The sequence below is a fragment of the Sceloporus occidentalis genome, unplaced genomic scaffold (genome assembly GCF_023333645.1).
Source record: "Sceloporus occidentalis isolate IW3139 unplaced genomic scaffold, rSceOcc1.0.p SCAF_1, whole genome shotgun sequence".
NCBI lineage: Eukaryota > Metazoa > Chordata > Lepidosauria > Squamata > Phrynosomatidae > Sceloporus > Sceloporus occidentalis.
This window is the reverse complement of record NW_028316981.1, coordinates 10,319,197-10,345,790: the sequence shown is the minus strand read 5'-3', so window position 1 is coordinate 10,345,790 and position 26,594 is coordinate 10,319,197. Positions and strand designations below refer to the sequence as shown.

Here is a 26,594-nt window from a genome sequence, read left to right as displayed (position 1 = left end):
CGGGGCCAATATGAACTTCACATGCAAAAATCGATTCCTGATCCGGGGTAAAGTGTAGTCTGAATGGGCCCTGAGACAAAACCTAAGGCTCAGGTGAACTGGATTCAGATACTATTTGATCACAAGGATCCAAAATACACTGTAGAAATAATCCAGTTTGACACCTCTTTAACTGCTTTGGCTCAATCCTAGGGAATTCTGGGAACTGTTGTTTTGTGAGACATTTAGCCTTCTCTCTGAGAGAGCTCTGGTCACACTAAACTACAATTCCCAGCCCTGAGATTATTTCTGCAGTGTGTTTTGGACCAAGCTCACATGGAGCTTTTCATGGATGAAAATCAGAGTGTCCAGGTTGTTCAAAACAAATTCTACAATCAGTACGTTAAAAAGAGGTAATCGGAAACCTTTAATCAAAGCTTTCATGATTTTCTCCCCTCTAGATGAAGATTGGCAAAATTTGCAAAAGGAGAACATCTGAAAAGCTCAAAGGGAGTAGAACCTAGTGAAGGAGAAAGATGTTTGCAAGATAAGGAAACAACTTCTTTATTGCACTCAGTGACAAACATAGGAAACTGCCCAGAAGAAGAAACTATGAGAGGAACCATGAAGCTACAGTTACCTCCAAAAGGCAGAAGCAAAGGACATATGGTGTGTGTGGGAAGAGCTTCAGTCAGAGCACTGGCCTGATAGCACACCAGAGAATCCACACCAGGGAGGAACCGTACAAGTGCTTGGACTGCGGGAAATCCTTCACATTGAGGTCCAACTTGATAGCGCATGAAAGGACCTATAATGGGGAAAAACTATATCAGTGCCAACAATGTGGCAAAAGTTTCAGTGTGAGTTCACAGCTTATTAAACACAAGAGAACTGACTCAGGGGAAAAGTCATACAAATGCTCAGAGTGCTGAAAGACTTTCCGCCAAAGTTAACACCTTAAAAATCACCAAAGGATCCACATTGGTGACAGGCCATTTAAGTGTTCAGATTATGGCAAAAGTTTCAGTGTGAGTTTGGACTTGATCTGGCACAAAATATCACACACAGGGGAGAAACCCTACCAGTGCCCAGACTATGGGAAGCTTTTGTAACAGTTCACAGATTATTACTCACTGAAGGGTCCACACAGAAGAAAAGCCATATAAATGTGTGGAATGTGGGAAATGTTTTGCTGTGAGTCAGCAACTCAGCAGGCACCAGAGAGTTCACACAGGGGGAAAACCATATAAGTGCCCTGAATGTGGGGAAATGTTTGGTGTGAGCACTCTCCTTAACAGACATCTGAGAATCCACACAGAAGAAAAACCGTATGAATGTCCAGAATGCGGTAAAGCTTCAGGCTGTGTTCAAATTTTATTGGACAAACAAAAATACACATTCCTAGGAAATCGTTGATGTTTTTGACTGCAGGGGTTTGTCAAATTTGAAATCAGCTATCTCTTTTGATAGTTATATAAGTATAACACAGATCTGGTCAGATGCAATTATTCTGTGATGTTCCTAAAGCAGGAGTGCCAATCATGGGCTCATTGCCACTTACATTTAAACTGGTTTGGGATTTGCCTTCACTCCATGTTGGTAAATCGATTCCAAAAGGTCCGTCATTCCCACCATGAAAGCAGATCTTTTCATTATCCCCTTATAATTGCTTATTTTTTGGCACAATTGTCGTCCCCATTAGTTTGTCCTCCTTCAAAATGCATGTCAATCATTTGTGCATCATCAGTGATATAAGAGGCAGCCTGGGCAGCCTGGCTTGGGAACTCTCTCTCTCTCTCTCTCTCTCTCTCTCTATATATATATATATATGTATATATATATGTATATATATATATATATATATATATATATAATAAATTGATAGAAAATTTGATTCATTGGTTTTGCAACAACTGCTTGTCTCCCTGATTCCAAGTAGTTGCAAAATCAATGAATCAAATTTTCAATGAATTCTTTTTTAAAAAGCATGCCCCCATAGGTCACACAAGAAGCACAAAGGCAGTGCTGGGGGGGGGGGGTGAATCTACCAAAAACTGAGGAGGCATGGTAAACATCCCTCTGCCATTAGTGCTTCCCCTCCAGAATGATGTGATTCAGATTCGTCATTCCCACTTGTTGAACATGCTCCGGAATTGATTCTTTCCAACAGAACCACTAGAAACTAGTGTCTGGATAAAGTGTTTTCCTCCCCCGTGTACCTCACTTTATTGCAACAGAAATCGATCAAAGTAGGATTGGAACCAGTTTCAAATGGGAACAACGGTCATATAAACTGACCAGCAATTTGCTTTAAATCATAGTGGGAACGAGCCCATGGGTCCCCAGTGATCTTGGACTGCAAGTCCCACTAGGCTTAGCCAGAATAACCAAAAGTGAGGATTGGTGGGAGTTGTAGTTCAACAACATCTAGAAACCGTCATAATCCCGTGTCCCATTGTCTTCAATTTAAGAGTTAAATTGAATCACACACACATACATACACTTGTTCTCAAAGAGTTTATACTCAAAGCAATCTCATGTAATATAGATTACTGCTGTTTTCTTATCTCTCTCTGTTTTCTGTATTTATTGGAATATTTTTGTTATATACTGTATAAAAATCAAAGGAGGGAAGCATAATAAGGTGAACCCACGTGCAAAACACAACACCATGGGTTAAAAATCAAAGCAGCCCCACTGTCCCTGAACAAACAATTAATAGCATTACTCTTACTTGATATAATTACATGGTAATGAAATTCTGCCACTGATTTCTGCATCTCATGTAAACAAAGGACCTCCTTAGGACTCCTTAGGATCGCCCTTGCATTTGTAACTCTGCATGATGGCAGATGAGCATACCGTATATGCTCAACTATAAATCAACCTCATGTATAAATTGAGGGCAGGATTGGGACCAGAATTAGAGATTTTGATATAACTCATGTATAAGTTCAGGGTAAAATTTAGGGGCATGAAACAAGGATGTTAAGGATGGAGCAAATGAGAACGATGTCAAAGTATGCTGCTATTTTTCCATGCTGAAATTCAAAAAGGTTAGAAGTGGCACTACAGCAGAGAGAGTAGAGGGTGTTGGTGCTTCTTTAAGGTGCTCCCAGGACATACTAAGCTCTCACCTTTTGCCACTGGACTCAGAGAAGGGGAAGGCTCCTATTTTGATAAGATAAGATTACAACACTTACATTGGCCCAGGTTTTAGGGGTTGATTTTTTTTTACTAAAATTTATAAATTTATACAGTAATTTTGGAATTTAGACCCATGAGGTCATTTCCATTTTAAGTGTGTGTTCATGAGAACTCAGAGTACCACATTAAAAAGAACTGTGTCTAGGATGGGCAACACTGTCTTTCCTAAGAGCTAGTCTCTTAATGGAAAAGTTTCCAAGGTCTTCATGTCATATGTTGGCAGGGCCAAAACTGGGTAAGGCCAAAATCCTGGAGGCTGGATGACCATCTGTCAGGGATGCTTTTATTGAGATCCTGCAAGGCAGAATGGGGTTGGACTGGATGACCCTTATGGTCTCTTCCAACTCTATGATTCTATGATTTGCAAATCCATTCATACAAACGCCATCCCACAATTATCACCATTGGCACATTCATCCTGCTGTTCTTCTCTCATCTTTTTCCCTCAGTTCCTTTCACTTTTCAGACTTCCCTTCCTTACTTTCTTCTAACTCTCTTCTGTCTGTTTGATCCTGTACCTTCCATTCCATCTTTTCCTCTCTCTCTCTCTTAGCTCCCTAACTCATCATGGTCTACTTCAGCCATCCAATGGTTTCGCTTGAAGAAGGTGGGCACAGCCATTGAACTAAGCTGAAATTGGAGCAGCCTTTCCAAGGAAATGGCTTTTATGACAATTGCATATACAGACAGGTTGAGTTTCCCTTACCTGAAAGGCTTGGGACAAGAAGTATTTAGGATTAAAAAAAAAATATTCGCATACACATAATGCAATATCTTGGAGATGGGACCCAAGTTTAAAAGTGAAATTCATTTCTGTTTCATGTACACCTAATACACATAGGCTGATCGTAATTTTATACATAATTTAAAAAGTATTTTTAAAATTAATTTTTAATTCATTAAAATCATACACGAAACAACGTAAGTCTTACATCAACAAATACATGGACATAAAAACATAAGAACATAGACAATTGTAATGTTGATTTCCTTGACTCTATTTTTGTCTGATTAAATGAATGCAGTCACTACTTCTTCACATAAAATATTATCTTTGTTCCTCTACTTTATCAATCAACCATATAATATTTAACTGATTTATCTCACAGATTCCAAAGTTCATATCAAACTGATAACAGCCTTTTCTCCCCATTTCTATTACATAAAAATAAAACCTAATTAAAATAATAACAATAATCAATGGCTCCCAATCTGATCTACAATTCTTCCATTGTTTTCCTCTTAACAGACCAGTTCAATCTATCTATTTCCATATAATCGTATAATTTTAGCAACCATTCTTTTGCGTTTGGATAAATATTTATATATTTTTTGCATGAAACCAAGTTGGTGTCCACTGAACCATCTGAAAGCAAAGGTGTCACTATCTCAGCCATCCTGGATATTTCAAATTCCAAAATACTCCAAAATCCAAAATCAGGGAGGCTCAACCTGTAATGAACTCTAGTTGAGAAACTAGGAGGAAGGCGCCATGATTCCCAAGTCCTGAACAGCTACATAGCTACAATGTCATGGCCAAAAAGAGAAAAAAATGGGTCCTTGGATAGATCAAGATTGCACTCTTCTTGAAAGACAAAATCACAAAACTATTTTTTTTATTACTCTATTATTTCAAGTCTATTAAAACAATACAGATAAACAACCATAATACATACATATGTCCTACACACATCTGCATTTACAATCATACTAAACACGTATCACATTTCTTCTTCCTTTGTATATTTTTGGGGAATCTTCTATTGCTTTCTTTCTCCATGCTATTTTAACTTGAATCCTTAAATGTCTTCTGTTTCCTTACACTGTTTCACTTTATATATTTATTTATATATCTGGTTGTGATCTCAAGACAGTATTCCTTATCTGTTGTTTCTTGTTTTAATTTAACTAGCAGTTCACACAAACACTGCTACAAAACCAAGTTCCATGAAATTAATAACAATATATTGTTTATCCGTTTTGATAAGTCTAACAAAATTAAATTCCCCCATTCTTTCTTTAAAAATTCTATCAGTTTGTCCCAATCTTTTATCAATCTGCTTTCTTTCTGATTCTGTAAAATTCATGTAAGTTTGTCCATTTCCATTGCTTCCAATAACTTCATCAACCAGTCTTCTATCTCTGGAATTTTAGGTTGTTTCCAATCCTTTGCAAAAATCATCCTGGCTGTCATTAAAAAGTAAAATAAAATTCTCCCATGGGTTCCCCCCCCCCCCCCTCACTTCATCATCAGCAGTATTCAACAGAAATAATTCTGCACAAAACTGACTAATTACTAAAATGATGTTGACCATAGAGTTGCACTGGAGGATCTTGATCAGGGGTTGGCAACCTCCGGCCCACGGGCTGGATGCGGCCTGTGGAGGCCTTTTGGCCGGCCCCTGCCCACTCCTGCCGCTGCTGTCACCGATTGCGGCTTTTTGCCGCTCCAGGCGCCACCATTTTATTTCTCAAAATGGCAGCGAAGTCTTGTGCGACCTTTCCCGTGGTCGCGCGAGACTTTGCCGCCATTTTGAAAAACAAAATGGTAGCGGCCTAGAGGCGACGTCTCGTGCGACCACGGGAAAGGTTGCGCGAGACTTCACTGCCATTGGCAGCGGCCTCTAGGAGGCCAGTTGAGGTTGCCGGGACCCTGCTACAGGGCTCTGACGGCAGCAGCGGGCCTCTGGGACTTTTTTGCCGGCCTCTGACGTGGCCTGGGGCCCCGTTGGGGGCCGGTAAAGAGGGGGAGGCCTCCAGCGCTGGTGGCCCCCGCCGGCTCTTTCCCAGCCTCTGACAGGGCCTGGGGCCCCATCAGGGGCCGGCAAGGAGGAGGAGGCCTGGCCCCCGGAGGGTGGAAGCTCCGCCCCCGGCATGCGGCTCCTCCCCGGAGGGTAGAAGCTCCACCCCCCGGCTTTGGCCCCTGAGTTGTCTGAGGGACAGCAACCCGGCCCCCGGCTCAAAAAGGTTGCCTACCCCTGATCTAGATGTTCTTAGAGAGGTGTTCTCTCACATACAAAAAAAGTGGTTTTCTATTTTTATAGAAAGTGGTGTCAAACTGCATTATTTCTGCAGTGCAGATGCATCCTTGGAAGGCAATACACTTTTCTGTTGGCCAGAAAAAAAGAGTCCAAAGCAGCCAAGGTCTACTTTTCTGTTGCCCAAGGAGTCCAAAGTAGCCAAGGGCCACCAAACACCCTTACCATGGGGGGTACCCTTTATGCTTTAAGTCCCCTTGTTTTGTTTGCCTGTATGTTTCCCACTAAAGAGACAAGACATTATTATAACAACTATATTATAACAACTATATATCACAGGCAGCAATTCAAAAGGTGCAGCTCGTCTCCTTCACAACACAAGTGTGCTGGGTGGAAAATTTGCCTGTTGGGTGATTGCCTAGAACAGGTTGTTGTTGTTGTTGTTGTTACGTGAACTGTTTTAAAATGTGTACATCTTGTCCTTTTACGTTGTATGCATGTCCTTTTAAATTGATGTGTATTTTAATAGTTGTATTTTAACTGATGTGGCGTGTCTGTTAGTTGTTGTTTCTCGCCTTGATCCATGGGGTATAATAACAACAACAACAACGATGATGATATAATATAATAATATAATGTAATAATAAAAATATAATTTAATGAAAACAATCTGAATTTGGCTCATTGTATTAATACAGCGAAATATTATTTTGCATATTAAAAGGTTTGATCATCCATGGTTTTGTTTTGTTTTGCATTGTTTTAATGAAAACAGTTTGAACTTGGCTCGTTGTATCAACTCAGTATATTAACAGTGAAACATTATTTTATGTATTAGGTTTGACCATCCATGATTTGTTTGTTTGTTTGTTTTTGCACTGTTTTCACAAAAACAATTTGAATTCAACTCATTATATTTATAGTGAAACATTATTTTATGTATTAGGTTTGATTATCCATGGGTTTTTTCCCACTGTTTTAATAAAAACAATTTATATTATAATAATATAAGTATAATTGTTGAGATGGAATACAGGCTAATCAATAAATATTGATTGATTGATTGACTTGAAGTATAATTGTTGTTGTTATATCATTATTATTATTATTATAACTCACTAAGAGTATACCCCCACTTTTCATTCCCTCTTTATACACAGAATTAATGCCCACATAAAAGTGTATTACTTCTGGGCTGCATCTGCACTGCAGAAAGAATGCAGTTTGATATTGCTATAGCTGCTCTGGCTCCAGCCTATGGAACCCTGGGATTTGTAGTTCTTTAGGGGCACCTGCTTCTTTTGTTCTCAACCTGTTGGAAGCAGGTAAGAGGAGAAGGCCTGGTTGGCAACATTCCTTCCTTAAGTCTCTTTTATCATTTTGAAATTTGTGTGTTGATATTTATTTATTTTTCTCTTCCTGCAACCAGCCAGGAGGAAGAAAGCATGCAACCTTTGGCAATTCTTGCAAAATTGACTTCATTAATGTTTTTTTTCCCCAATGAAAGGCATTGTCTGGCTTTTTAAATCCCTCCCTTAAACCCCTCTTCTTCCGCCTAGGACTATTTTTTATATAGATATCTTCACTTCTACCCAGTTAACTCTTTCCTTTCTGCCACCAACCTTGCAAGAATCCTTTAGAGAAGAAAACCAGGGATGCAAGGAACAAAACAAAACCAAAAATGCCATTCCAAATCATTCCAACCCTTGATCTGGGTTGATGCCCCAAGCCTTGCAAATCCAATCCTAGAAGAGAAAATATTGAAATATTTTTGTTTTCAGCAGAGCAAAAGGAGGAGGGAAAGGGGTTGGATGGGTTAAACTGATAGAGAGCTGCATTGCCCAGAGAGGATCTGAAACTTGAGCTAAGAGGAGGCTCTTAATACCCAAGGCCCTTTTTTCCCCCAGAGGTGAAGGAGAGAGAGAAAGAAAGAAAAAAAGAAAGAGGATTTAGAGTTTATTTTCTTTTCCTTTTGCATGCAAGAGAAGCTTTGCAGTTGCAGAAGCAAGCAATGTGCAGGAGGATGCATGGTAGGTAATAAGATGGGAGGATGCAAAGAAGAGGAAGAAGAAAATGAAGTTCACCCTCTTTTTTTTTTTTTGCAAAGAAAAGTAATGAAAGGGGAGTTGGGTTTGGGTTGCTGGAAAGGAAAAAGGAGGGATTTTGGAGGAAAAAAGCCTTCAAAAACCAGGATGTGGGGGGGGGGGGGGGGAAGGAGGTTTTGTATGGCTGATCCTTTCCAGCATGGCCTCTCTGCTCAGGACAATGGCACCAGACAAGGACAAGGGAAAGGAGGGGGGGCAGAGAAAGGAAAGCTTTTGCCTTGTCTTTGTTCTCCTTTGCTTCCAGATCTGGAGACTTGGGGCTTGGATTTTATTTTGTTTTATTCCCCTTCTTGTCCAGTTTAGGGTTGGGTGACCCAGGAGGAGAAGAAGAGGCATCCTCTTTTGTGGCCTCCTCCCAAGAAGATCAGGAAAGGGTTTTGGAATTGGAACACACAGTTTGCTCTCCTTTTCTCCTTCTGCTCTATTTGTTTCTTTTTTCCTTTGCAGATTGTCCAGCTGCAAAAAGGATAAAAAGAGAAGTGATCAGATGTGGAAAAGAACATGTATTTTTTTGTATTTTTTTAAGAAGGGGGAAACTGGGTAAAGCAGTCCTGGGAATGTCTACTCAGGAGTCAGTCCAGTTTTGGAAATGTCTGCTCAGGATTCAGTCCAGTTTTGGGAATGTCTACTCAGGAGTCAGTCCAGTTTTGGGAATGTCTACTCAGGAGTCAGTCCAGTTTTGGGAATGTCTACTCCTAATCCTGTGCATGTCTACTTAGCAATCAGTCCAATTCTGGAGCACTTTCTCCCAATCCTAGAGGTTTCTACTCCTAGAGTCAGTCCAGTTCTGGAGAGGGTACTCCCAATCCTGGGCATGTCTACTCAGGAGTCAAACCAGTTCAGGAGTGCTTAGTCCCAGTTTTGAGCAATGGCTTCTCAGGAGTCAGTCCAGTTCTGGAGTGCCTACTCCCAATCTTGTGCATGCCTACTCAGGAGTCAGTCCAGTTCTGAAAAAGTCTACTCGGGAGGCAGTCCAGTTTTAGAAATCTTAATATCCTATGTATGTCTACTCAGGTGTCAGTTCAGTTCAGTTCTTAATCCTGTGCAATGTCAACTCAGAAGTTCTCAAGGGCCTACTCCCAATCCTTTGCATGCCTGCTCAGGAGTCAGTTCAGTTCCAGAGAACATACTCTTAATCTTATGCATGTCTACTTAGGAATCAGTTCAGTTCCAGAGTGCTTACTCCCAATCCTGTGCTTATCTACTCAGGAGTCTGTACAGTTCTGGAGACTTTACTCCTAATCCCGTGTATGTCTATTTAGGATTCAGTCCACTTCTGGAGTGCTTATTTCTAATCCTGTGCAATGTCTACTCAGGAGTCAGTGTAATTCTGTAGTGCTTATTCCCAACTCTATGCAGTTCTACTCAGGAGTCAGGCCAGTTCTGGAGTGCTTACTCCCAATCCTATGCATGTGACTTGTCTACTCAGGAGTTGGTCCAGTTCTGTATTGCTTATTCCTTACTCATGTCTATGTAGGAATCAGTCCAGAGGTTACTCCCAGTCCTGGGCATGTCTACTCAGGAGCCAGTCCAGTTCTGGATTGCTTACTCCCAATCCTGTGCAAGTGTATTCAGGAGTCAGTCCAGTTCTGGATTGCTTACTCTCAGGATAATATTTCCATGCTTGGGAGATGAGGGGTGTCAATCTAGACCTATATGCAAATAGATATTGTAGTTCCTTTGAGACCGACTGGTTGTAGCATGAACTTTCCTCAGAAGTAGACCAAGTTGACGAAAGCTGATGCTGCAACTTCTTTGGCACAATTGGTCTCAAAGACACTACAGGATCCTTTTGCATCCTGATATTCCAGACTAACACAGTTATATGTCTGAATCTAGACCTAGTTACCTGGAAACCCTCTTGAACTTGGTATGCAAAGGGAGCTGAATTCTACCCCCATTAAACTCAGTGGACTTTCCTTTTGAGGAAAGCTGTATGTTAAGATTGCGTTGTTTAGCGGATTTTAATTGCTCCAGTTCCTACCTTAAGAGAACTTTTTGTTGTTACTAACAGAATAAGGCAATGTAAAATGTAGAAATCTGGGTCAAGTTAACAATCCAGCAAATTCCTTTTGTCTTAGAAAAGAGTAGCCACGAAGAAGGATCAGTATTCAAAGTTGCAGCTACAGCTGCCCCTCCACACTTGTGGCTTAGACTTTTGTGGATTTGATTATTTGAGGTTTTGATTAATAGGTTCTCTCTAGGAATCTCTAGGTCCTCCAGCACAACTCTGCTGAACGTTAGCCATAGAATTGTGCTGGAGAACCTAGAAATTCCTATAGAAAACAGCATGATTCTATGGTCAACTTCAGGCAGATGTTGACCATAGAGTTGCACTGGAAGACATGGAGATTCCTATAGAGATGTTCTCTTAGGTAAAATAATAGTGGGTTTTTTTTAATTATTTGTGGATTTTCCACATTCACAGGGGTCCTTCACCCCTAACCCCAGCAAATGTGGAAGGACCACTGTACTGTATAACTTTCATCCTGAACTGGCTCTCCATGTATGCCCTCCCACACACACACACACACACACACATACTCCTGCCCCAAGGTGCATCTACACCATAAAAATATTGCCTTTTGATACCATTTTAACTTGTCATCCTACTGAATGCTGATATTTGTAGTTTTGGGAGACCCTACTTTCTTTGGCAGAGAAGCCTAAATATCTTGCAAAATCAAAAATCCCAAGATTCTGCAGGGTGCAACTACAGTACTTAAAGGGGTATCAAACTATATTACAGTGTAGATGCACACTAAGAGGGGGTAATTCATGCCCCTTTAGATATAGTGAGACTTCAACTCCCATCGCCCTGACCATTGGCCTTGCTGACTGGGGCTAATGGAAATAAGGAATCCAAAAGTGTCTTTGGGGCACAAGTTCCTACCCCACCTCACTGTTGCCCAAAGCTTAGAAAATGTAACTCTTTTGGACTACGGCTCCCAGAATCCTCAAACTGGTGTTCTCAAAAGTTGTTTCTGTACTCTGCTCTCAACTGGGAGAATGTGAGTTGAATTGAAACCTTAGTTGGTGTAATGATTTGTTTACATTTCAGGTTTACATTGAAATTAACATTGCATTCAAGTGTAATGGATTGTTTCAGAAATGCTTCAAGTCATTTCTGACTTATGGTGACCCTAAGGCAAACCAACCACAGGGTTTTCCTAGCAGGTTGCTTCAGAGAGGGTTGTCACTGCTATCCTCTGAGGCTGAGAGAGTCTGACCTAGTGGGTATTAATGGCTGTACCAGGATTTGAACCCTGCTCTCTAGAGTTGTAGTCTAACATTCAAACCAATACACCACACTGGCACAGAGTAATGGTACATAGGGCTAAAAACGACAGCTGTCTGAGACCCTAGAGAATCTTAAATGAGACCCAAAAATACTTTTGGGAACGTGGCAACTTCTTATGTTCCCAGTCCTTTGGAAAAGGACCATAGCTCCGCACTAGGTTAACATGCTTTGTACACAAAAGGTTCAAAGTCCAGACCTCACGGACTCCGGCCATGACTGAAAAAAGACCCTAGAGAGCAGATACTAGTCAGTGTAGACAGTACACTAGAGCCTATTAAGTGCCATGTTGGATTAGACAAAAAGTCTTTCTAGTCCTGCACTCTGTTCACACAGGTCCAAAACACACTTGCAGAAATAATCTAGTTTGAGACAGTTTTAACTGCCCTGGCTCAATACTAGGAAACTCTAGGAACCATAGTTTTGTGAGACATTTAGCCTTCTCTGTCAGAGAGCTCTGGAGCCACACAATAAACTACAGCTCCCAGGACTCCCTAGCATTGAGCCGGACCAGTTATAGCAGTGTCAAGCTGGACTATTTCTGCAGTATGTTTTGACACATAGTTTCTCTTATCTGAAATGCTTGAGATTTTGGATGTCAGGTTGTTGTTGTTTGTTTTGTTTTTCATTTCATTTCTGTATTTGCATGTACAGTCAGCTTTCTGTATCCATGAATTCAAGCATTCATGGCTTGAAAGTACTAAAAACAATGTAAATTCCAAAAAACAAACCTTGATTTTGCCATTTTATATAAGTGACCTCATTTTACTATAGCATTGTATATAATGGGACTTGAACCTCCACAGATTTTAGTATCCATGGGGGGGGGGGGTCCAGGAACTAAACTCCAGTGAATACAAAGGACTCACTATAAGTACATAATAAAAGAGAGAGTCCGCATGGTGTTGTGGTTTGAGCATACTCTGGAGACAAGGGTTCGATTCATCGCTTGGCCATGGAAACCCACTGGGAGATCGAATCACACACTCTCAGCCCCAGAAAACCCAAGATAGGGTCGGCATAAACTGGAAACTACTTGAAGGCACACAACAACGAACATAATGAGATATCTTGAAGATGCGACCCAAGTCTAAACATGAAGTTTATTTATTTTTCATATACAGTACACCTTATGCACATATCTTAAAGGTAATTTTACACAATATTTTCAATATTTTTGTGAGTGAAACAAAGTTTGTGCACACTGAATACCAGAAAGGAAAGGTGTCACTACCTCTGCCACCCATGAAAAACTTTTTGATTTTTGGAATATTTTGGTCTTCTAGATTCCTAATAAGGGAGACTCAACCTATATAGCCATTCTGATGACCCGCCAAATTAAGGCTAAGTTCTCAGCGAACCAGGTTCAGTCCTGTTTTACAATCCAACTTGGAAACAGAAATAACCAGCAAACCAGAAAAATGTTGCTACCTGAGGTTTGTTGTTGTTATGAGCCTTCCAGTTGTTTCTGACTTAGGGAAACCTAGCATGGAGGTAGGATTTGTTCAGAGGAGTATGTAGAGAGTTCTTGAAGCACCTTTGAGACCAACCGCAAGAAAGAAGAACTATCGTAGACTTCAGTCTACTTCCTCAGATGCATTTAGAAAGAATAACAATAACAATAAAAATACAGAGATATCTTGTAGCACGTTTGAGACTAACTGCAAGAAAGAAGTTGGCAGCATGAGTTTTCATAGATTTCAGTCTACTTGTTCAGATGCTTTTGGTGGAGTGGAAGCCAGGGGCAGATACAATATGCCATAGGCATGTGAGAATGTCAATTCAAATTCAAAATCCTTTGACTAAGGAAATGAAGAAGCAAGGGATTTTCAATTTGAATACCCAAAGGATTTTGAATTTAACATGACATTCTCACATACCTTTGGCATATATATGTCTGTTCCTGGCTTTCACTCCACCAAATGCATCTGAGGAAGTAGACTGAAGTCTATGAAAGCTCATGCTGCCAACTTTTTTCTTTCAGTTATTCTCAGAGGTGCTACCAGATCTCTACATACTGATGCTACAGACTAACACAGCTATATCTTTGTTCAGAGGAGGTTTGCCATTGCCTTCCCTTGAGGCAGAGTGTGTGACTTCCCCAGCGTCACCCAGTGGATTTCATGGCCAAGCTGGGAATCGAACCCTGCTCTCCAGATTTGTAGTCCAATATCAAACCACTGCAGCAAAATATACCTGAAGCAGACCAAATTATTTGGATGATTGAAGGAGAAAATCCCCCAATGCTTCTCCTCATTCCTGACTGTGTAAATAACCAACAGGTTGCTGCCTGACTGGAATAACAGTCTGTTGCCTTTAAGTTCACTTACTGGGGATAATAGACTTTGTATTGTATTTCCTTGCTTTGCACCCTCCACTAGCTGAAGAAAGGAACAAAGGACGTAACCAGGCAATGTAAACCACCAAACCCCAGCCTTTTGAAATTATCATTTGCAGTGATCCACTACTTGCAATGATCCATTGTATTCTGGTTGAGAATATTTCATCAGGTACAGCTCACACAGTTGCAAGCCTTATCTAGGTTGGGCTAGAAACTTGGCTGTTCTCAGAAAGCCATGCTTTTACCATGCTGAACGCATACATCCTTGTTGTTGTGTGTCTTCAAGCCATTTCCCACTTATGGTAACCTCAAGGCGAACCTGTTGCCGGTTTTCTTGGCAAGATTGGTTCAGAGTGGTTCTGCCATTGCTTTTCTCTGAGGCTGAGTGTGTGTGATTTGTCACTCAAGAAGGTTTCCATGGCTAAGCAAGGATTTGAACCTCGCTACAGTGGTTGGTCTTAGTCCAACCACTCCACCACACTAGCTTTTCCCCTTATATTCTACAGTGGTTCCCTCCACATTTGCTGGGGTTAAGGGTCAAGGACCCTTGTAAATGTAGAAAAAATGCAAATTAAAAAATAACCACATTTTTTTATCTGAGAGAACACCTCTCTAGGAATCTCCATGTCCTCCAGCAATTCTATAATCAATAAGTTGTGAAATAAGAATTGAGAGACATAGGGGATTATTACACAGAGACGCTTACCATGCTTAAATTGCCGGCAAAACACCCCAGAAGCACGAAGGTGTGATAGCCGGTCACACTTTTGAAGCATCACTGAAGCATCTCCCTTCTCCTCTCCTGTTGACAAAGTGGTCGCAGAGCAGCCGTTTCTTCAATAATGCGAACTTCCATTAGGTAGAAATGGCTGCTCCGCAAATGCTTTGCTGACGGGAGAGGAGAGGGGACGTTTCAGTGACGCTTCAGAAGCGCGACCAACTATCACACCTCTGCGCTTTTGGAGTGTTTTGCTGGTGACTTAAGCACAGTAAGCCTCCGTGTGATAATCCCCATAGCTGTATTATGTCTGGAATATCAACATTCAAAGGGATCTTGTAGCACCTTTGAGACGGAGTAAAAGACATTGTAGTACCTGCTTTTGTAGACTTGGTCTGAAGAAACATCTGAGAAAGTAGACCTAGTCTATGAAAGCATATGCTGCAACATCTTTCATTCAGTTGATATCAGTTATGCTACAAGATCCCTTTGCATTTGTGAGGTAGGTTAGGCTAAAAGATAGCAATTTGCCCCAAATTACCTCATGCTATCCATTTCACTGTGCTGGTGGATTTTGGTCTTCTGTTTCCTTCTGCTGGTCTTCCCAATTAATTTTGGTTCTCTATTCCCATTTTACAGGCAGAAGGCCATTGACGTTGGTTTTGAAAGATTCCATGTGTTTCTGAGGTGAAGACTTTTGAACAGCCATTTCTACAGACTAAAAATCAAAGCCTCCCCAAACTCTTTTATTCGTGGAGAGAGAGAAAGAAAGAGAAAGGAAAAGGAAACATAACGAGACGGTGATATTGAGGCAGTCCCAAAATGGCCACCAAACGTGGAGCAGCCCCAAGACTCCATTTCCAGGGTGCGTTGGAGCAGGTGGCTCGGCGGGGGACGAAAATGGAAGAAGAAGAGGAAGAAGCTGAAAACCCTGAACCGGAAGAAAGGTGGCGAGGGAAAGGACAGGCCTCTCGTGGGGGGCACCGAGAAAAAGATGGAAGGCTGCCCCGAGCCCGGATGTCTCAAAAAAGAGAGCTCCTCAACACGACCCGCTCTTCTCGCTCGGGGTGGAGGAACCCACCGGTCTCGCGCTCGGCTGAGTGGGAAGAGCGGCAGACGTTTTCGCCTTCCTCCGAGAGGCCGGCGGTGGCTCGCCAGTGGTCAAGGGGCGGACGGGCCGCCCGGCATCCCCTGAGCCATGGCCGTGTAGAAGTTGCAGAGGTTCACCACATCCTGGACTCCGGGGAGATTAGCGAGTCAGGGATTTTGAAAGTGAAGGAGGAGGTCGTGGGGGACGACTCTGCCAGCCGGGAGATGAAGCGGCAGCGTTTCCGGCAGTTTCGCTACCAGGAGGCCGAAGGTCCCCGCGAGGTGTGCAGCCAACTCTGGTACCTTTGCCACCGGTGGCTGAAGCCTGAGAGGCACACGAAGGAGCAGATCCTGGAGCTGCTGATCCTGGAGCAGTTCCTGGCCATCTTGCCGCCGGAGATCCAGAGCTGGGTGAAGGAACATGAGCCGGAGAGCTGCTCCCAGGCGGCTGCTTTGGCTGAGGATTTCCTACAGATGCAGCAGGAAGCCGAAAGGAGGGAACAGCAGGTATGGGTGAAACGGGAGCTCCTGTGTGTCTTCGAACTGTTTCCGACTTACAGCGACCCTACGGCTAGCATTTTTGGTGGATAGGTGGTAAGTGCTGAGGAAACAGTTGTGATAAATGCCTGAGGATCAAAATGAATACCACATAATCCCAGGATTGTGTAGAATAAAGTCATGACAGTTAAAGCAGTGTCAAACTGCTTTGTTTCTGCACCCTCAGATTCCCCCAGCCAGCATTTATAGCTCCTGTTGTTGTTGTGTACCTTCAAGTCATTTCCAGCTTATGGCAACAGTAAGGTGACCCTAAGGTGAGGTTTCTTGGCAATATTTGTTCAGAAGAGGTTTGGCATTGCCTTCCCCTGAGGCTGAGAGTGTGTGACTTGCCTGAGGTCACCCAATGGGTTTCCATGGCTGAGCTACGAATCAAACCCTGGTCTCCAGATTTGTAGTCCAATATCAAACCACTATGCCACACTGCTCTCTGAGATGAAATACCATCCTGTGAAGGTGGGCAAATAAGGGTAACGTCCAGAGCTTAGGGGAAATAACTTGTTTTGACTACAGTTTGCAGACTTCCCTGGGTAGCATGCTCTGAAAAGTTGGAAACCTTATAGAGAGCCAGCATGCGTAGTGGTTTGAGTGTTGGACTACGACACCGGAAACTAGGGTTTGATTCCAAGCTCAGCCATGAAACCCACTGGGTGAACTTAAGCAAGTCACACTCAGCCTCAGGGGAAGGCAATGGCAAACGTCCTCTGAAGAAATCTTGCAAGAAAACCCCATGATAGGTTTGCCTTAGGGTTGGAAATGACTTGATGGCACACAACAGCAACAGTAGGAGTTAAAAATCTTGGAGGCATCTGAGGGTGTATCCACATTGCAGAAATAAAGTAGTTTGACAGCACTTTAACTGCTCTATCCTACAGAATCCTGGGATTTGTAGTTTGGTGAGGCACCAGAGCTCTCTGACAGACCAGGCTGAATGCCTCACCAGACTACAGATCCCAATTTAGAGCTATAGCAATTAAAGCTGTGTCAAGCTGCTTTATTTCTGCCGTGTGGATACATCCTAAGAGCTTGAGTTCAAACACTTTCCCCCAAGCCCTGGGAACTTTTGAATAATAAAACCCTCTAAGAACCGTAAAGGCACCAGACCCTTTCTGGTCTTAGAAGCTAAGCAGGGTCAGATCTATTAGTACTTGGATGGGAGACTGTCAACACATACCAGGTGCAGTAGGCTATGTTTCAGATGAAGGAAATGGCTAAACCACTTCTGAGTATTCCTATAAGTTTACAGACACATACACTGACACACAAGAGCCCTGTTACTTTGCACTTGGTTGTGTAATGTTATTAAACAACAGAAGTAATAATAATGTTGATACTCAGGCATTTATCACAACTGTTTCCTCAGCACTTGTTGTGTGCCTTGAAGTTGTTTTCAGCTTATGGCAAGCATAAGGCTATAATGGGGTTGAAGCTGAGAGAGTGTGACTTGCCCCCAAGATCACCCAGTGGGTTTTATGGCTGAGCTGGGAATTAAACCTTGGTCTCAGATGTTACAGTCCAATGTTCACACCACTATGCCATGTTCCTACCCTAACCCTTTCCTTCCCCTGCCTCCCTTTCCCAGTTTTTCCCCTCTTTCTTGGGAATAAATGGAAATATTCAGAAAAGATTAATAAAATGCAATATTAACCCCTCTTTACAGATTGAAAGTCGTTTGGTTACTTTAATAAATGAACATTCTTTATATGTAGCTTTGCTTAACATAAAATTAACATAACATAAAATTAATTTTCATTAGATGAAAAGTACAGTTTATTCAGGATACAATTCCAAGCTGAATTGACTTTTTTTAAAAAACTATTTTTTTGCTAGAAATGGAGCTACAAGGTCCAGAACTGTAAGGAGCACATAAGGAACCATTTTGGCTTTGAGAGCCAGCCAACCCCTGCTCCATAAAACATAAGAAAACATCAAACTTAGTAAGACATAATTTTTTGTGCAGTTTTCGGACTATGTGGCTGTGTTCAGGAGGAGTTTATTCCTAACTTTTCCCCAGGATCTGTGGCTGGCATCTTCATATACCCCACTCTCTTCCATACCAGCATTCTCTGAAGGTGCCAGCCACAGCTGCTGGCAAAAAGTCAGGAATAAGCTCTTCCAGAACAGGGCCACATAAACATAAAAAATTATGGGTGCCGGCCATAAAAGCCTCCAACTACACACTTAGTAAGACAGATAAAATTATTTTGCCTCTGCTAGTTTTCTCCTCAATGTGAAGTAGACATAAAACACTAATTTCCAGAAAAGGAACTGGGAAAAGGAAGCCGAGATCAGGAATTGTAATGGTCTGATACTGTACACAGTTCTACATTTCCCCCCTCTTGCATAGTTTTTAGAAATGATACTGGGGCAGCTAATATACAAGCACCTTTTCTAAATCCCTCCGCTATTCCAGTATTGTTTTTTTGGGGGGATGGCTTTGACAGAAATGAGGGTAAGGGTTTTTTGGGGGGGAGGGTGCTCACTTTGTCCATTTTCCTCCCCAGGCCTTCAAACATCCACATCTACCTCACTATTTAGTGAATCCAAAACTTCCAAGAGCTGTGTTGATCAAACCATTTCTAGCAGTTTTCTCCTCCATCAGGAATATTTTTTTGTAGAGCTGTGAGTCTGTTGTGTGTCTTCGAGTCATTTCTGAAGTATGATGATCCGAAGGTGGCCCTATAGCAGGGTTTTCTTGGCAAGTTTCTTCAGAGGAGGTTGCCATCCTCTTAGGCTAAGAGAGTTGCATCCCCAGTAGCCGAGCAAAGATTTGAACCCTGGTCTCTAGAGTCATAGTCCAACTCACAAACCGCTCCATTGTGCTGGCTCTGCTTTGTAGAGCTAATGGACATAATTCAAAACCCAAATTGCCCTCAAAATGTTTAGCATTTCATCAGGGAAAACCTCATAACAGTGTATGGCTGGTGGGGAAACTCCCTTTTTACCCACCTACTTTGTAGTTTACTGTGGCACTAGAGCTCTCTGATAGAGAATATCTCACAAAACTGCAAATCCCAGAAATCCATAATATTGAGCCACATCAGTTAAAGCAGTGTCAAACTGCATTATTTCTGCAGTGTAGATGAAGCCTAAACCCTTCTGGAAGTGTTAAATCCTACTGAGTAGGCTGGACTGAGGGTGGGAATCCCAACTCCCATCATCCCTGACCATTGGCCATGCTGACATAGGAACTAGAAGACCAACAATGGCAGAATGAGGTTGGATTGGATGGCCCTTGTGGTCTCTTCCAACTCTATGATTCTACGATTCTATGAACAACTGCTTCAGGGCCACGGGTTCCTCACTTCTGCTACAGAAGGCGAGGGTAGGAGGAATCCATCTTTCAGACACAGTGTGGAAAAGTTACTTTGGCCATGTTGTCTGGAGGATTCTGGATGCAGCCAGTAATAATGATAATAATAATGGTAGTAGTAGTACAGATTGAGTCTCCATTATCCAGATTTACAAAACCCAAAATAAAAAGGTTTTTTTTCATGGGTGGCTGAAATAGTGACACATTTGCTTTCTGATAATTCAGTGTACACAAACTTTGGTTCGTGCACAAAAATATTTAAAATATTATACTGTACAATTACCTTCAGGCTATGTGGTAGAATTCAGATTACCTTCAGACTATGTGTATAAGATGTATAGGAAACATAAATGAATTTCATGTTTACATTTGGGTCCCATCTCCAATCTATCTCATTATCTATATGCAAATATTCCAAAATCCGAAAAAATCCAAAACATGGCTGGTTCCCTACATTTCAGATAAGGGAGACTCAACCTGGAGGAGGAGGAGAAGGAGTGTTTTTTTCCCCTTGAGCTGTGCTCAGATGTCCCCATTATTTCCCAAACCCTGCAATTTGGAGCCTGAGCAGGATCTTTGGTGTCATTTTTAGGTGCTGGGGCTCTTTGAAATGGACAACGCGGATTCTCCTGAAGCTGAGGCTGAGCAACCTCCATCGGGTGCTGTGCCAAAACAATTATTCAGGGAAGCCAAACAAGAGGCTGATGAGGAAGAGGCCAGCAATTTGGGTAAGAACTTGATTTAGTTATTGATGTGTGTATCAGTTTGTCAAACAGTTTTGATTCTTGGGGTGATGCTAGGTGCCTAAGATCTGGAGGTGTTCTTTCAGCCTTTGTAATATAAACTCCTTAGCCCAAAGTATGGACAAGACAGAGGGTTTTGGAGCCCATTGAAACAGACCAGGCTTTGGTATCAGGTTTTAAGCTTGTCCCGGGGATACTTTTCTTCAACTTTTTCCTTGGCATGTTGTCCTCTGCAGCCCTCTCTGATTTTGTAGCATATGAATGGAAACTTCTGCTTTTGAAAACCTCTCATTTTGTGTCGTCCACAAATAGGGTACATGTACTCTTTGTTCCATTACTCAAACTGTGAATAAAGCTGTCTGCGGCACTTGCTGGAACAGGTTGAATACTTTTGCTGCTTATGCAAAATCCACATCTGGGAGCATACCTTGGAAGGTTGCTAAAGTGTGTTAGTCAGTACACTTCATTGTTTCATCTTTTTTTAAAAAAAAAAAAAAATCTGAAATGTTCTGGGAGTGGGATTTGCAGCGAGCATACCTATCCCATCATCTTCTCATGAACTTAAAATCCTCAAAGTACAATAACATCCAAAATCACCAAAACACCAATACCTATATTGGGCCAACCAAAATGCAAAAAATACTTGATGCAAGCTTTCAAAGCTCCACTGGTTTCTTCATTAGGAAGAACTTCCTGACAGTAAGAGCTGTCCTACAGTGGAACACACTTTCTCGGAGGGTGGTGGAATCTCCTTCCTTGGAAGTCTTTAAACAGAGGCTGGATGGCCATTTGTCAGGGATGCTTTGATTGTGAGTTCCTGCATGGCAGAATGGGGTTGGACTGGATGGCCTTTGAGGTCTCTTCCAACTCTATGATTCTATGATTCTTTGGCTGAGAATATTGAATTTCTCAATAAATCTCTGTGAGGTTGCATTTGAAAAACGTTTAGATGCTGTTTAGTTAAAACATACCAAATACATTCTCAGTTTAAAAGAAGTTTTATCTTTATTGGAGATAAAAACGTCAAAGAGAAAAGTCCCAGTCCCTTGGCTCCCTATTAGGATTCTCCTGTTGTAGTTAAAATGTGATATCTTCAAAACCTGAAAACCTACCCAGGAGTAGCCATGTTGGGCATACAGCAAAGTACAGCAACATCCAAAATCCTCAGTTACTTCTAAGCTGTTATTTACAGCAGAAAAGTCTGCAGAGTGATAGCTAAGCACATGTTTCACCATGTATATAGTTGAATGCACATGTTAAAACAAATTTGAGAAAGACATTGCCAGAAAGGCTAGCTGGACTACTAAAAGGTATATGTGTCACATCCGAAATGTAAGCTTTCAGACTTTGCAGAAACTTTGATGGCATCTTATACTTTTGACATGACCAATCCATAGTGGTCTGCAAAGCGTGTTGGACTATAGCTCCCATCGTCATGAGCACACTTGGCCTGTAGTTGTGCCAGTTGGACAGACTGGAAATTGTAGCCCATACATTTTGCAGTGTGCTGTACATGGGCTATTGCATTACATAATTTCCTTGCAATTGCACACTCCTGTGGAAATTGGCTTAGCTACTGTTCTGAGGTAGTTTTATCAGATCCTGCAGTAATTTCCAACATCCAAAAGCTGGCATTTCCAATAAAGAGGTTTGAGAATTAATCTTTTTCTGTCTGAGACTCTCTGGACCAGGCCAAGGCTAGGTTAGATGGGCATCTTTTGTGAGTGTATTCATGTATGGCATGGGGATAGGATTCAGAGACATAGCTGTATTAGTCTGGGTTATCAGTATGCTAAGGGATTTTCTAACACCATTATAACTAACTGTGCAGAAGTAGTTGTAACATAAGCTTCTGTAGACTTGGTCTACTTCCTCACGACCTTTATGTTAAAATTGAACTTGTCACTTCATCACCATCCCCTACAAGTTTGGCATTTTTAAGGTTATTCATAAAGTCTGATGATAAAGGTCCTTCCTGGGCAGCACTTTGCTCCATGCATCTGAGGAATTAGAGCAAGTCTACAAAAGTTGATGCTACAACTTCTTTTGCCCAGACAATCTCAAAGGTGCTGCAAGGTCTCTTTGAATGGCAGGGGGTTAGATTAGATATCTGGCCTTTGTGATCTCTTCCAGCTCTAAGATTCTATGATTCTAGGTGGAACAAGAATGGAATTCTTTCCCGGGCTTAGTTTCAGAACCCTGTGATGAGTTCAGACCTCTTCTACAAGCATTTAAAGGATAGCCTACTGGACAAGGAGAAAGTGAAAGAGGGTGACAGAGGGGGGAAAAACACCAATGGGTATGAAAGAGAGAGAGAGAGAAGGGGATTGGCTTTGCCTCCTTTTGGCTCTGGCACTACCTATCATTGTCATTGTTATTACTATATTCAATTATATCACTGCTTTCTCCCAGTAATGGGATTAATGGTGGACTATGACTCCGTGGAAGGCAATGGAAAACCTCCTTTAAACAAATCTTGCCAAGAAAACTCCACGTTAGGGTCGCCATAACTTGGAAACATCTGCCCTGTAGAAATATTGCAGTTTGACACTGCTTTAAACTGCCATGGCTCCATCCTGTTGTTGTTGAAACAACAACACAATATAATAAAAATAGTGCAGTTTAAAAATACCAAAAAATGCAATAAAAGCATATATATATATATATATATATATATTCCACTATTTCATCCTCACAAGTAAAAATGACTAATTATAGTTTTTCTCCTGCTACAGGAGAAAATGAATGTATTTCCCCAGTATTCAAATCTCCCAAAATATTAATCTATGGAGAAATACATAGCCATGTATATTTCTCCATAGAATACTTTGCTAGGAATGCTTCAGGATGTTTGAGAACTGGGGGATGGGGGTGGGGGACAGGTGTCTCATTGCTCTTTTATTCTTTCATGGCTGTTGGGAAACCCATGTTTTGATTGGGAAATGAACAAATGGGAGTATTCATCCCATCCCTGGCTGCTTCATATGTGTCTGAATGATTTCACTCTGCGATTTAGACAAAAATGGTTGGATGGTACTTTGAGCCATGATGACACTCATCCAGTCACATTTACTGAGATCTTGGTCAAGCTGTTATTTTATTTTTTTATGAACAGTTGTTAAACAGTTATCAAAAATAAAAAAATAGACCTATTGACATGAAATGCAAACAAATTAAATACTAATACACAGACAAATGTCTAGAAGCAAGATCATTACCATTATTTAATGGTAGCTAAGCGAAGAGGCATGATCTCAGAATGGTGATCTTGCAATAGTCACGTTTGTTCAAGAAAGTAGGGAACAGTGTTCATCCTTTGGGATCTTTTGAAAAAGAAGTGAGAGAGAATAAAAGAATGTTACGGCAGCTTCTGTAAATAGTCAAAAATGGCACCACCGGCCCATTTTGTGCCTCTTGAGTACAAAGGCCTCAGAGAGGAAGCCTGATCTTAAGATATATGTATATCTTACATAAGATATGTACATTGAGCCCTCCATATTTGTTGGGGTTAGGGGCACAAGACCCCTATGAAAGTGGAAACTTGCAAAATAAGAAAACTGAAATGAATAGAGATGTGTTCTCAATTCAGAGAACACATCTCTATTAACTTCCAGGTCCTCCAGCACAACTTTCTGGTCAACTTCCACCAGAGGCTGACCATAGAATCACACTGGAGGGACCAACAAAGGCCTAGAGAAGTGTTCTCTCTAGGAATCTGTAGGTACTCCAGCACAACTCTATAGTCAACTTCTGGTGGACGTTGACCATAGAGTTATGCTATAGGACCTAAAGATTCCTAGAGAGAATATATTAATCAATTCCGTGAATAATCAGATCCACAAAAGTTAAAGCCACAAATGTTCAGGGCCGGTTGTAAATATGTACATGAAAGAGGTCCTACTCAGCTCCCCAACTCCAAGTGTAATCAGGATCTCTCCCCCCCGCTTGATCCCACAGGGAGCCTTGGGCAGGTGGAACCGCGGGCAGGTGGCCCCCTTCCCCTCTACCCAGAGGAGGGCAGCTCTGACGATGAGGGCCTCTTGGACCTTGTCTATGCCGCCAACCTCGAGATCCACAGCAGGCGGCCACCCCGACGGACCCGCCTCATCCGGATGCGCACCCACGAGCTCCAAGTCTCCGACGAGGAATGCTTGACCCGCTTCCGACTGGACCGCCAGGCCATCCAAGACCTGTGCACACTGCTGGCGCCATACCTGGACGGTGCCTCCGCCAGCCGCAGGCACATCCCCACCTTACAGAAGGTTCTGATAGCCCTGCAGGTCCTCGGGACGGGGTCCTTCCAGCGGATGACAGGAGACAACCTCCGGGTCTCCCAGTCCTCCGTCAGCCGCTGTCTGGATGCCTTCTTGGAGGCCATGCTCCGCCACGTCCATGAACACATCACTTTCCCCACCACCGACTCGGAACTTCGCCGCACCCGGGAAGCTTTCTTCGACATCGCAGGCTTCCCCAACGTCATTGGGATCGTGGATTGTACCCATGTGCCCATCATAGCGCCAGCGGACATGCCGGCCCTCTACCGCAACTGCCACAACTTCCACAGCCTCAACGTCCAGGCCACCTGCGACGCCTCGGGGTGCTTCACCCACGTGTTGGCCAAGTTCCCTGGGAGCGTTCACGATGCCCGGATATTCCAGCTCTCCCAGCTGCAAAGACTCCTGGAGTCGTGGCCCGATGGGAAGGGATGGCTCTTGGGTGAGTGTTATGTTGGGAAGGGTGCAGGAGAGCCCCTTGTGCAGTACAAAACAGGTTGTCCACCCACAAGAACAGCCTATATGTTTGTTGTGCTCACAATGTGTCCTTTTCCCTACAGGTGACAGCGGCTATCCCTTGCGCTCTTTCCTTATGACACCGCACCCTGATGAAGGGCCCGAACCAGTGGCGCGTTACAACGCCACACATGAGACAACGCGGATGGTGGTGGAAAGGGCCTTCGGGCAACTCAAGATGAGGTTCCGGTGTCTCCACTCCACTGGGGGCCGGTTGATGCTTCGCCCAGAGAAGGTGGCCAAGGTCTTTGTGGTTTGCGCCATGTTGCACAACATGGCCCTACGGCGTCAGCTGCCCATCATCAATGGAGGACAAGGGGTGGACACCGAGGTCCCCGTGCCTCCATATCTGGAAACCGATGGCATTATAGAACAAGATCCTCGTGGGGTGGAAGTTCGAGATCAAATCATTAGCACTTATTTCTCACAATAAATTCTCCTTTCAGTAGAAGGCTGTTGTGGCTATTGGTGTATGTTTCCTTTCCTTTGGTGCTAGGGGCCCTGGAGAGTGTGTGGGAAGGAGATGCATGCCCTGTCCGTACTTGAGTCACCACACACTCTGTGTCTTTCTTGCCTGGAGGTTAATCTTGAAACAGTTTCTCCATATAATTTTTCTTAGGGATGATGGAAGACAGATAACAGTGTTTGAGTGGGTAGGTATTCAGATTGGCTGACACAGGGCTGGTCAATATCCTCCACTAATGCCCTTGCTGGCACCACCAGTATAGCTACTGCTGTTTTGGCATCAACAACAAAATCTCTGTTGTTTTTCCTTTTAAATTGGCCGCATTCTTTCTTTGTGCCTTATTTATAAGAAAACATATCTTGTAAACAACATGTTAGGGGATTTTGTACATTATTTTAAAGGCAGAAAGGCTCATTTTTTCCCTCCCAGTATTGCCGCTGCAACAGCTAATTCAGTGGTAGAAGCTGAAGTAGCAGCAGGAACACAGCCTCCACAAAAATACCTGCTAGGCCCACATGTTGCCTACCACTGAGCTAATAACTCTGGCTTTAGGAATTCTTGGCCTGTGTGTTGTAGCACAAGGCTGTGCTCACTTGGTCAAGGCAGCTATGCAGACATCTTAATAAGGTGTCCCATCCAATTTTGTGACCACATGTGGAAACGTCATTGCCTGTGGCTTTTTGGAACACGCTGAAAGTAAGGAGAAAGTGTATACGTCAACAGACCAAGCTCTACCATTTGTTATTAGATGGACAGGCCCTCATTGTTTAATTCTCTCCTTTTTCATCAGTCAGCGAGTCTGTGATAAAGAAGTTGACACTGGTCAGAATCCTGTTGATAAACTATGGTAGTGTAACCGGGAATTACACTGATGTAGCTACAGTGCGTCCTTGCCTTACACGGGGATCCGTTCTGCCCTCCCTCCCGTGTAAGGGAAATACCGCATATGGTGGAGCCTCCTTGAAAACAATAAGGCTTGTGCCATTGCTGCTTCCGATGCGTGGCTTCCAGT

At 42.6% G+C, this 26,594-nt stretch overlaps 1 protein-coding gene and 1 pseudogene across 1 annotated transcript in view; both read left to right on the top strand.

Annotated features, from left to right (window-relative positions):
• Positions 1–315: 315 nt before the first annotated feature.
• Positions 316–3,747, top strand: LOC149320686 (uncharacterized; annotated as a pseudogene).
• Positions 3,748–7,874: 4,127 nt separating this feature from the next.
• LOC149320685 (uncharacterized) overlaps positions 7,875–26,594 on the top strand; it is a 33,934-nt gene continuing 15,214 nt past the window's right edge. Inside the window, exons 1-5 of the mRNA XM_089500156.1 lie at positions 7,875–8,194; positions 15,266–16,222; positions 20,176–20,311; positions 24,284–25,042; positions 25,161–25,544. Of these exons, the coding sequence (XP_089356282.1) occupies positions 15,449–16,222; positions 20,176–20,311; positions 24,284–25,042; positions 25,161–25,544 (2,053 nt within the window). The 5' untranslated portion in view covers positions 7,875–8,194; positions 15,266–15,448. The remainder of the gene's footprint in view (positions 8,195–15,265; positions 16,223–20,175; positions 20,312–24,283; positions 25,043–25,160; positions 25,545–26,594) is intronic.